Source organism: Scomber japonicus, chromosome 14 (assembly GCF_027409825.1).
Source record: "Scomber japonicus isolate fScoJap1 chromosome 14, fScoJap1.pri, whole genome shotgun sequence".
Lineage (NCBI taxonomy): Eukaryota > Metazoa > Chordata > Actinopteri > Scombriformes > Scombridae > Scomber > Scomber japonicus.
The window spans coordinates 24274163-24286407 of NC_070591.1; the positions used below are offsets into that span (position 1 = coordinate 24274163).

The window sequence follows — 12245 nt, forward strand, 5'->3', positions numbered from 1 at the left end:
ACTTACCTTCTTAAGTTTCAAAGGAAGCAACGGGAATTCTTTGGGTAAATAACAACCTTGTTCTTGTATTGTGGAAAAGCCTCAGGTACTAGTTGTTACTGAAAAGCTTTTGTGTCCTCCCAAACACAGAAGGCTGTACCACCCTGACTGGTAGTGGGTGAAAGAGAGAGGCAGGGTGAAAAATGGCTCCATCTGGAATATGTTGTCCTTTCTAGCTACATTCAGCCTGGAGGTTTTTCTTCGTGGCGATGTTACTCTTTCAAAAGCTGATTACAAGAACAGATGAGTGTCCAGACCTCCTAGTAGCGAACCCGAAAGAAGAGGGACAGAGAAGCTGAGAGGGAGCGACAGAGGGAAGAGGGCAGAGGTTCAACCCCAAACTCTGTAATACGTCTCCGCTAGTGGATATTTGCGGTCTGTAATGTTGAGCACCGGCTCCGAATAATTAAAAGTGTTTTAGCCAGATAGACCAAAGGAAGCACATCAGTTTTCCAAACCTTGTCTCATTTTAAAGGAATCACTTTTATGTGTCGCAATTAAATATGATCTAGTGTGTCAATAAAGCTCAACTGACACACTCCCACAGATTTAAAAGGAAAAAAAAAAACAAAAAAAACAAGTTAGACACGATGCACCAGTTCTTAAAAAGCTGCCATCGTGACCCAGAATAAACTGAATCATCTGCCAGGTCATTAACATTCCCATGCAGTGGAAAAGAAAGCCATATTTATATTGGAAGGAAGATGGATGTAAATTTTAAACTATTTTTTTTTCTTTCATGCTGAAGTCATTTAATCATTTATATGTTCACTTGTTTAAATAAGAGTGGTAATATGTTTTCTGAACAGTGGAGAAGTTATTTCCACACAAATACACACTTAGAGAACAAGTGTCAAAATCTTTTCAAGTGTATTCTGCTAATGTGAGTGACTTTGAACATAGACATGAACATCATTTCTTAATTTCTTTTTTTTTGATGAGTTTAAGAGGTAACATATTAAAGCTGCAATAATCACTATTTATATATTAATGAATTATGTGTGATGTGAAAAGTGGTGAGCTCTGTAGTTTGAGCTTTTATCATCTTTCAGATCATTGTTTTGGTTTTCTGAACCACAGCTTTATTGTTTGGGTTCAGTCTCACTGCTTTTCTTTCTTGGTGTTGTTTCCAGAAGCAGCCAACAGTCTTTTATAAAAAGAACTCTAATGAACCTACCTGCCCAGCACCAACCAGCACACAAATAAAGTTAGCTGATCCTTTGTTAACATAGTGGATCATTTAGCAGCTAAAGAGTCAAATATTTCCCCCAGTCGATGGTGGAGACCCAAAACAGAGCTAAAGTAAGTGATGAAAATATACAATGGACTTGCATTGATCGGGTTGACAGGCAAGCATTTGCAATAAGTTCTCCATATGTTTTTATAAAGTGATAATAAGTAAACGTTGTGTTTATAGCTTGTTGCGCTGCTTAAGTTAAATGACCTTAAATGAAAAATGTCAAGTAGCCGTTGAAGGAGGCCTTTGAGATTGGAGGCTTGAAGAGGTTTTTGGAAAATCCACTACGAGGACAAGAGGCCCAATGCACTGTGACCACATATGTCTCCACTTTCAGCTCTGCACACATAGCAAGTACATAAAGCAGATATGAGCAGCAGACACGGAGCTGACAGACTCTTATGAATGGATGGAGTGTTATAAATGCACCACGTATTAACATTCTGCTAGGAGCAATTCAGTTTGATAGCGTAGTATCAGTTTGATAAGAAATACACTTCTTATAACATGATAAAGTGGGCAGGCAGGCGCATTCCTCCAACGTTCCTCTCGATAAGAAACCACCTGCATTAGTTTATCTGTTTTTCATTGTTATAATAATGTAGTTTAACAGCAACGTGCATATTTTTCTAAATCAAACACACAAGGTAAATCTGCATCCAGTAGTAAATCATCCTCAATCCCTTTGTTAAGCTGCATCTGTGTGTGTGTGTGTGTATCAACACATTTGTCTGTGTCACAAGCGCTCAGGTCGGCCGACCATCTCTGCATCACTTTAGGTGGATCAGACGATGTTATGACAGATGTTCTCATATTTCCCCAACATACATTTAACGGGCGATAAAGCCGCATACAGCTTTAATGTAAGGACCCCTCCCCGCGGCATTAATCCGACATGTGCGTTCGCTCATGTGTGTGCTAGTTTGCGTGCGTAGTAGTAAATATGGGTTGTAAGGAGGCGGAGGTAAAAGGGGGAGAGTTCCATATGTACTGTACATGTACTGTACAAGAGTGGATTGCTACCCCCTCCCCCTCATGGTCTGTACAGAGAGTACAGAGAGAGAAAAAGAGAGAGAGAGTTAATTTCTCTTGCTCACAATTGGTGGGTGGGCAAATCCTGCCAGTTGAGTTATTCAGAGTAATTATCCCCCCTCTGTTTTCACTAATAGAGGTTTTAGCCCCCCCCCCCCCCCCCCCCATCATCCTTTTGTCCTGCCCCGGTCACTGGGTCTCCATGGCGAGAGTGTGTCCAGCAGAGGCGTCAGGCTAAGGCATCACTATTGTCAGCGTGTTTGTTGGTCCTGGGGGCAATGCTTCACTTGACTCTGGGTAACAAGATGCAGAGAGACAGGGGTTTTAAAAAAATCTGCTGTGTGTGTGTGTGTGTTTTTTTTTTGTTTTTTTTAGAAGCAAAGACAGATTCATGCAATAGAAATACAGGCAGGCAACATTTTCTCCCTATTTGATCTTTTAAAATAACACTTGCACAAAAGTACACACACACACATGCGCCATCTTGCTCTAATCACACAGCATGTGTTCTTAACCTACATTTGTTCAGCAGATGCATTTTTGAGCATCCTTACTGACAGCTCCCCTCTTTCTCATCCTGTCACAGATCCTACAACTTCATTTTTTCCCCTCTTTTTTTCTTTCGTGAGCTGACAAAGTGCAGCTCCTCATGTTTAATGACCCAGGCTCCACCTGTCAGAGCTTCTCCCTCGACTCCCCCCTCCCCTCTTCCCTCCTTCCTTCCTTTCTCCTCCTCCTCTATATGCTTTGTCACAGCATCTCTCTGAGTTGGCATAGTTTTCAGCCCGGCCTGTTGACCTCTGTCAACCACAGCTGATAAAATCTGACACCTCTTCTAACAAGGAGCGGAGGCCGTCACGCTTTTCCCAAGCTTTGTGGCCCCCCCCCTCCCCTTTTTTTTGTAGAAAGTTTACAGTTTGAAGGTCCTCCGCCATATGTTTTAGTTATTTCCACACCCATATGGTGCTGTCACTCAAATCATATCCAAAGCACTCCCCTGGATAACACAATCCACCCAGCCTGTCTGTTTCAGAAACCCTTCTCCATGGCAACAAATCAGCTCATTGAGTGAAACAAGCACACAGGCGCACACAGAGCTGCCTGTTGGTGCGGTAAGGGATGACTGGTCGGAGCATCTGCCTTGACAATATCCTCACAATTCATCTGTTATCATCCCTGTGTTGATAGAGCTTCCTGTTCTGCCTCCAACATAATAATTATACGCCCCTAATTACGGCGTTAACCGGCAGGCCTGCTCCAACACTTAGTCATGCATTCTGCGAGGGATTATGGGGAAGTATTTGCCACTAATAGGTTATGAAAGAGCGCCTTCTGTTTGTGGAGTGGACAGCTGGAGAAACCCGAACCATGAACGCAGCCGTGGAGGAAAGAGTTAGAATGTGCGAGTCTCTGAGAAAAAAGAAAAAAAAAATCCAGGTCAAATTTAAACCAAAAATAATATTGGGAATTAGATTCGACCTGACGGAGCATCAAATAGGTCAGGAGTGGCAGAAACTTAACACTGTCACAGTGCAGTGTGTGTTGGGAACACTCATTGTTCCAGTGATTGTCGGTTCACAGAGGTGAAGCAGTCCTCATGGTCTTTTGTCTCTTCAGCCTTACTGCTCACTTTTACTGGCAATAGACACACACTGACTCATGTAATTTCTTCAGCATTATGTCCTGTGGCTTGTTGTTAGACACCCATCTGATCTCCAGGCAGGTTAAAACAAATGCTTCAATTCATTTGCAAATGATGTTTGGCTCCGATGATTGTTGCTGTTCCATTCAACTTTTTCTTACTCTCTCCTCCTCCTCTTCGTCAGTGACTCACCATTTCCCCTTCTGGTTTTGTCTGCCCCTCATGCTTCCAAGAGCACTAATAACAGGTCTGTCTGCATGTCTGGCCTTCATCATCATCGCCTCCTCCTCCTCCTCACTAAGTTACTGGAGCTATTGACTGGAACGGCCTTGACTGAGAGACACAACTGTTTAGCATACAGAGCTGTCAAAGACATTTGCACATTAACAATCATGCTGAGGGGCGCTCACATCATTTCACTGTCACAGCAGCATCATCAGATTTGACTCCTCACCACCACATGCATGCACAAACACTTGTCTCTCTCAGACACACAGAAACACACTTGTTGTGTGACGCACACGCTAACAGTTGTTTGGGCATCTGTGTTCGGAGGAAGCTAATGAGCAGCGCCTGGCTCAGATGGGGTTATAAGCAAGGAGGAAAGGGAGGGGGGGGGGTAGACGCTCCGTTACTGTAGAGACGGTTTCCCGTGATCCCTCAGGGCGCAGAGCACTGCCAGGTTCCTTGCTGTGTAATTCAATGTGTCAACAAGTCTTCCTCTAGCGCCCCCTTTGACCTCACAGGGGCTCTGCGTCCTTCACCCCACCCTCCCCCTCCATCGTTGTCTCAGGTGGAGGTTCACGTTATGCATATTTTATAGATGATTCAAACAAGCAGCAGAGATCCAGCCACGCTATTCAGCCACGGGCCATATGAATGGAGCTCAGTGTGATGGAATGTCTTACACACACACACACACACACACACACACATAACCCGTGTACACTCATCCGTAAACCAGGAAAACCCAAACAAACATGCTCTCTCAATGACTGTACGTATGCACCTAGTAACCACAAAGCGTGTACAGTTACTGCATGTCATACGAACACAGCTTACATATCATCATATGAATAACAATTAACCCTCGTTGTCATTCAGAGCAAGCATGCAGTATTAGTATCGTCAACACACACAGCAGGGAGAAGGGGGAATTCCAACTAGGTATTGCAGCCAAATCTAACGCGTCTCCCTGCAAAAGGAGATAACTTTGGCGTCTCTAAATAACTGAACATTTTTTTTCATTCATCTAGCTGAGCAGCAGGCTGTGACTTTGTCAGTAGATAAGCTAGTGTTTCCATCAGATCAAATGCAGCATTTTTTATGGCTTACACTGAATTTCTGGCTACATCAAAGAAGCTTAGCTCCCAGCAAGCCCACAGTCCATCATGAGATATATCTACTGCTCTGCCTTCAGTTGGGGCATTTGAAAGCATCTCGTATGACACAGTAAGAATGATTTGCTGCCGTGATGGTCTCTTGACGTGGACAGTAGTGTATAATTCATGTAGTTGATATATATACATCCCGGTGAACTGGGTCAAGTCCTTAATGGTAAAAACAAAAACCGCTCCCCTCGTTTTTCACTGCGCCGCGATGCATTCAGGAGGCAGCTGAGGATCAATTTCCCCTCCGTCTGTTTTCTTTGTTTGCACTCTTTCATCTGTCGCTCTGACAACATCGATTAGGTTTTATATGACTCATGTGAGCCGTCGCCTCTCATCACTTTGTTGTGGCATTTGACACCAGCCGGTCAGGTGTGTAGATAATGAGATAAAAGAGGTTTAGGGTTTGCCTGATTTTATGGGCAGCTTTGACGGCCAGAATAGCCCTTTTTTAACAGAGCAAAGTCAATGAGAGCTGTCCATTAAACGTCCATAAAAAGCACTGTAAATGCACAGCTCATTGTGGTGAATGAAGGACTGCGGGTATGCTGATGTAAGCTGACCCAGTGATGTGGTAGCTCCCTTTTTCTATCCTCCAGTCCCTGAGTCATCGAGCTGTCGCTGTGATGTGTCTCAACTCCCTACTGCAACTCATTAGCATTGCCCTCTCTGGCCCGCTGCGTCGCATGTCCCAGGAGGACAAATGATGACCACTTAACTCAATTTTTCCTACTGTCCTTCTCCTCAACCGTTCCTCTCACTCCACCCTCCTCCCACTTAAAGTTTCCTCTTGTTTTTCTTCTTCTTCCTTCGCAGGGTTAGAAAGTGGCAGAGTGACTTTAAAGGAGCCCGCTACGGAAGGAGAGATCGAGAGCTCAGCGCCAGTCACCCTGCGCTGTCATATCGATGGACACCCACGGTGAGTCCCCCCTCCCACACCCCTCCACAAAAAAAAATCACCTTAAGTTCAGAGATCTCAGGGTAAAGGGTCATATTGAAAACTGTACTGGAAAACTATTCTTCTCTCTCTATCGCTCGCTCTCTCTTTCTCTCTGTTGACCTCTCTCTCTCTCTCTCTCTCTCTCTCTGTTGACCGCTCATTCTTCCTCTCCTCGCCTTTGTGTCTCATCTTTTTCGGCTTCATCTGTCATCCGTCCCCTCCTTTTTTATTTTGTCTTCTCTTCTCTGAAACCTCTCACACCCTGTCCTCTTTAATCCTCCTCTCCTCTCCTCTCTCAGGCCCACGTGCCAGTGGTTCAAGGACGGGACGAAGCTGACGGAGAAGAGCCATCAGATCAACAACAAGGAAAGGACGCTCACCTTCAAGAGCGCCAGCCCAGACGACAACGGCCTGTACTACTGCTGCGCCAAGAACGCAGCCGGCCACGTCTGCAGCAACAGCAACTTCACCCTCAACATCATCGGTGTGTGTGTGTGTGTGTGTGTGTGTGTTCATGCATTTTAACACGAAAATGATCCTCACTTCAGCTCCCTCCCTTTAAAAACACACCTCTCCATTCAAAGCAGCCTCGCTCGAGAGACGTTTATTGTAACTCCATCAACAATCAGACGTTTTCTGCTTCCTGCGATTATTTCTGTATTTCCACACCTGCTGTGAAGTGTTGCAAAGATGTAAAGGGAGGGAGGGAGGGAGGGAGGGAGGGAGAGTTGGCCATTAGCGGTGTTTGAGAGCAGGAAGAGAAAGTGATGGAGTTCCTAATGTGATAAGCAGAAAGTGTGTGTTAGCACCTTCCTCCCCCACCGCCTACGCAGACAGAAACATCACAAACATCTACCGAGCAAACAATAACATCAGCTCCCCCAGCAGCAGTCATTCTGCCTAACTGCAGTTTTTCAAAGACAGTATGGCTGCATTGCATCGTATTGTATTATACAGTGAGGTTATTTGTATTTCTGCAGGCTCTCAGCACGACGTTCCTTGTTTACTCTGTGTGTGTGCGTGCCCCCCTCCTCCTGTGTATTCTACCCTAGCACACAGCAACACATCTGCGTGAGAAACCCGATCCCCTGCTTCACTCTAATTAGCCACCTGCAACACATACACACGCTAGGTTAACACCTGGGTGGAGGAAGAATGGATAATTGTTGAGTTTCCAGTTACCCTGTTGCCACCCTCTTCACTTCTTTAGGGCTTCGCAGTGAGGAAAAGCTGACAGATTTAAGCAGATTTTCAATGCACAGTCACAAAGATCTTTAAGGCAACTTCCTGGGTGGGCCAGGTATGCCGTGTCTGCAGTGCACGCCCTTCCCCCCCTCTTTTTCTTTTCACCATCCAACCTGTAGCCTTATAGAGCCACTGGCATCTACCCTTAGCTTTTCAGATTTGAAATACTCACACGCTTAAACCCAGATTAGCGGTATTTTCATCTTCTTCCTTTATTTTTTTTAGCTCAACGCCCTTCGGCTTTGTCTTTGGAGTATAACAATGTCCTAAAGTCTATGTGGTTATTTCTCCTCCTTTAGTATTAGCAGTACAAAATCTTTGGTTTTGGCAGGTCAAAGCAGCCCAGTCCAGTGTTAGCCAAAGCAGCCGGAGTAGACGGAGGCTTGCAGGGTGGAAAGCTTTAAAAGTATGTGAATAGAAGGAAAATATTATGCGGTCAAAGCCTTTTTGGGTTGTTTTTAATATTTCCTGTGAAAACCATGCAGCCTTCATTGTTTCAAATACATTAACCCCAATCTTTTTCACAGGTTGACCTTTAAGTCATACATCAAATTGATCATTCAGGTACCAGTTTTTCCCGTCTCCATAGCAATCAACCCCATGAGGGATCCTCTCGCTAGCATGACCTAATATCATCATCACAGAGAAGAGGTAGATGATCTGTGTGTGATTGTTATGATCTGTGAGGTCGATGATGGTTCTGATAAGTCTGGGGTTTGGAACGAGACGTTCCCTGACCTCATTAAGTCTCCCCAGGCCCCCACCCCACCCCACCCTTGAGGTGTTGACACACACCACCACCTGAAGGCCGCTCGCTCACCAGCACTCACACTGCTGTTGGCAGTTTTTAATAAAGCAGTGAAGCAGAGATGCGAGAGCGTCCACACAGATGGGACTGGAGGGTCTATCCGGCAGATGTAATCATGCAGATGTTTGTCTACTCTCTCTCTCTCTCTCTCTCTCTCTCTCTCGCTCTAACAGATAAGAGTTTTCCACGGCCGGTGGTCACTCCAGAGGACCAGGTGGTGCTGAGGAACGAGGAAGCCGTGTTCCACTGCCAGTTCACCGCTGTGCCGCCCCCCACGCTGGAGTGGTACCACGAAAACGAGCTGCTGGTTAACAAGTCTCGGTATGTGTAATCCTCTCCTCTGCATCAATCCTTTTTTTTTTTCATTAAACTCCTCCAGTTCTCCCTTTCACTGTATATTCTTGGATACCTGCCCCCACTTGTTTCCCTCCCTTTTCTTACCACTATATAAGCCGCAGCCCCGTTCATCTGAGTGTGCAGCAGTGAAGTATTCTTCCTTTACTCAATGAGGTGGAACGCTCTCAGCTCTCTCTTTGCACTGTTACAGCTCAGGCTCAAGATGAATTGCACATTAAGGAATGTTATTACTGAAACAGAGCGCTGTAAAGTTTCTCTGCAGTCTCCTATACATCACTCGAACACAGCCGCCCTCTCCAGCCAATCACAGAAAACTTTGCAGCTCTGCGGTGTTAACGCACCAAGCGGAAAAACCCCTCAAGCTACAATCAGCTTACCAGTATGTCCGCTATAAACACATAAGCAGTAGATAATAGTCACATTGTAGGCAGCCCGTTACACACGGAGAGTCAGAGCAAAGTGATTATTGTGTGCACAGAGCGACAAAGGTGAACGACTCCAATATCAATAGTTAGTCATTTGTGTAATGAGCTTGTCAGAGGCAGGTTTGGTCACCTCGGTTAGTGATGACTCAGCAGCAGGAATGTAATAAGTGTGAATACAAAAACACACACACACACACACACACACACACACACCCTAGATGTTTGATGTGTTTGTGTTTATTGATCTGGGCTCACATAACACTACAGGAAAGCAGCTCTCTGCAGGGGGGGTATCATCTGTTTTGCACCTGTACTGCTGAGACAGCCCTCCTCGAGATATATGTGAATATTTAACGTAGATTGTTTTTCATAGGTGTGAAACCAAGAAAAAATATCCCAGCTAAAGAAAATCAGCCCCAGAAAATGTGAGAACAGCAATTCTTGCTGGGTGGAATTTCATTAAGTTATAAAGATGATTGCTTTTTAAAAAAAAACCCCTCTTTGTTCATTTTGTTTTGTGGTTATTTTAGACTATTTCCACAGAGTGAAATAGTCTTCCTCGCTCTAGTTCTCTATCTCTATCTCTCGGGTGGAAACGTGCACAAGCTCCCAAAGCTCATTTCGCTCCCTCTATTGAACAGAGAAGAGAGGAGATGACACAGAAATATTACTGCTCCAGAGGGAATCCAACAGATAGTCCTGGATAAAACCTGCTTCTCAGGAAAAGCACGCATCCTAAATGCATCCAAAAGTGCACTTCCCTCATTCCTTCTCTGCTTTTACATATTCGCCTTTTTTTCCCCCCATGAGCTCTGTTAACGACTTCTTCATATAGCAGTGATGAGCTGTTGATCCGGCCCGTCTATGGAGCTTGATTTCTGTACTGAGATGTCATCCCTGGAGCTGGCTTAAGGTCAGCCTGTAATTACTTCTCATCCCGTCCATCACTGGCACTGATACTCTCTTCAGCCTGCCAGAGGCCAGGGGCCAGCCGTCGGGATGGGCCTCTCAAAGCACAGGACTTTTTTTTTTTTTTTTTTTAACTCACTATGTAGGACACTTCTCTTTGTGTTCTGTGCATGCTCGGGACAAATTCTTCAATTTACTTTAACGTATTTGGAGCAGCAGATGGCTTGGGTTTACTGAATCAGGGCAATTCAGATAGCGTCAGGTAACCATCCAAGCACAAAAAAGAAAAAGTAGGCCTGTGTTAAAATAGCCTTAAATCTTCTGGCATTGGTTGTATTGTCTTGTGTGGCAGAGCATCTCCAGCTGGTGCTCGAAGCAGGCCCAAAACAAATGCGGAGAATCGTTCGCAGATGCCATCTGATCTAATATCTGGCAGCAGGATTCGCAGTTGCTTTTCATGTACAAATGAAAATGTGACATGTTTGTTTGTCGGTCAGTGATGGTGACAAGTCTGAACAAGCAGCAGTGAAAACGTAAACTGTTTCTTCTCCACAGAGTGTTCCTGCTCTCCAACGGCACAGTGCTGATCACTCAGGTCAAGCCCAGGAACACAGGAGCCTACAAGTGTGTCGGCAGGGGCGTCAGCGGGGCCGAAGTGACGCTGGATGCCTCGCTGCTCATAGCCGGTATGTCACACACACACACACACACACACATACAAACACACGTATTCACACAAACCTGAATTTGCAGTTGTTGAACTGCCGAGAGATAAACATCTGTGATTGTGTAATCCGAGAACGAGAGGGGCATTTGGGTTACGTATTTATCCTGCCCCTCCATCTTTTCTCTCCTCTCCACCTCCGTGCTTCTGGGTCTTTCACTTACAGCCAGATCGCTCCAATGATAATCGCATTCCTTTATTGACATCCGGTCCAGCTGTATCCACTCCACAACTCGGCTCTGGATGCACTCGCTCTGCCTCCCCCTACATATTATTTCCTCCGACGGTCCAGCTGTTTTTCGCCGAGCTTATTTACCTCTGCGAGCACCTGGCAGGCAGAGAATCTGTCAAACGGCATCAGTAACATTAGATAACAGTTTAGCGTGCCAGTATGACTCAGAGCGGCTAATAAGCAAGGTAATTATGAGATTGTGAAACGTCCTTAAACATGCCAGCAGAAACGTGCTCGTAAGAAATGACTTGTATCCAGGTGTAGGCAAGTGTGTTAAATCACAAAAAAAAAAAATGAAAACTTGACATCAGCGCGATAACAGCTGTAAGCTTGCGGTTGTGCGTAAAGTGCAGGTCGTGGTAAATGAAGGGAAAAACGGTGTGATATACAAGTCCAGACACAACAAAGCTGTTTTAATATTGCATATAACAGCGCCCGCTCCTCTGCAATCTAACCATGACTCCAGCGTAGAACTTCTTTAAAACAACTTTTTAAAAGTCTGCTGGAGCTTGAAGCTGGGACAAGCAGCGCACTATCTACTCATCTTACAAATCAGCCCGCATTTTGGAAATGCAAGTGCATGCAAGCCAAATATTTTGAATAAGCTCAAGGCTGGATTTTTCTATGCATTTCAGTGTCCCGAGCACGTTACTTCTCCCGAAACAGCTCCCTTTTCCCCCCTCAAGGCTTTTGGATTAACGAGGGACGACTGTATCTGCAGTTTTAACCCAGTGAACCACAGCTCCATTTAAATACCTTAATTCACTTAATCTGATGGTAATCCCTCTGGGCATTATAGGGGGATTGTGTCACAGTAGAATTCAGTATTTAGGGACAAGTTTAAACAGTCCTTCCATCATAGCTCCACCTCATTCATTTCACTGGCCTCTCTCCCTCCTCACCCAGCTCCACTTCTCTTTCATCTGCTGAGAAATGTGTGTTTTCCCTCTGTTCTCATTAATTGATTTAGATCTTAGACTTGTAGGTCGCAGCCACTGACCAGCTTTCCGAGCGTTGTTGGCCAATAGAGTATTAATGACTTCCATTTGAGAAACACCATATTATACAGCACAGTAGTGGGAGGTCTTGTGAGTCTTTGTACCGCAGATCACATTCCACTTGCTGTATAGAGGCTGCCAGTTTTGATATAACCCACCTCACACAGGCCTTAGTTAATTCCCATACTAAGAACAACCTATATACTCAGCTCGCCTACTGTGCACTCTGTTCTCTAATTGCTGTGGCCAGCCCTGCAAATCAGAAGACT

The 12245-nt window shown here is 45.0% G+C and overlaps 2 protein-coding genes across 2 annotated transcripts in view; one reads left to right on the forward strand and one right to left on the reverse strand.

Annotated features, from left to right (window-relative positions):
• fhip2a (FHF complex subunit HOOK interacting protein 2) overlaps positions 1 to 12245 on the reverse strand; it is a 229426-nt gene that overhangs the window by 171039 nt on the left and 46142 nt on the right. The window lies entirely within an intron of this gene.
• The window catches only part of ptk7b (protein tyrosine kinase 7b), a 72853-nt gene that overhangs the window by 51790 nt on the left and 8818 nt on the right, over positions 1 to 12245 (forward strand). Inside the window, exons 3-6 of the mRNA XM_053333324.1 lie at positions 6155 to 6257; positions 6578 to 6762; positions 8505 to 8652; positions 10578 to 10708. Coding sequence (XP_053189299.1) covers positions 6155 to 6257; positions 6578 to 6762; positions 8505 to 8652; positions 10578 to 10708 — 567 coding nt within the window. The remainder of the gene's footprint in view (positions 1 to 6154; positions 6258 to 6577; positions 6763 to 8504; positions 8653 to 10577; positions 10709 to 12245) is intronic.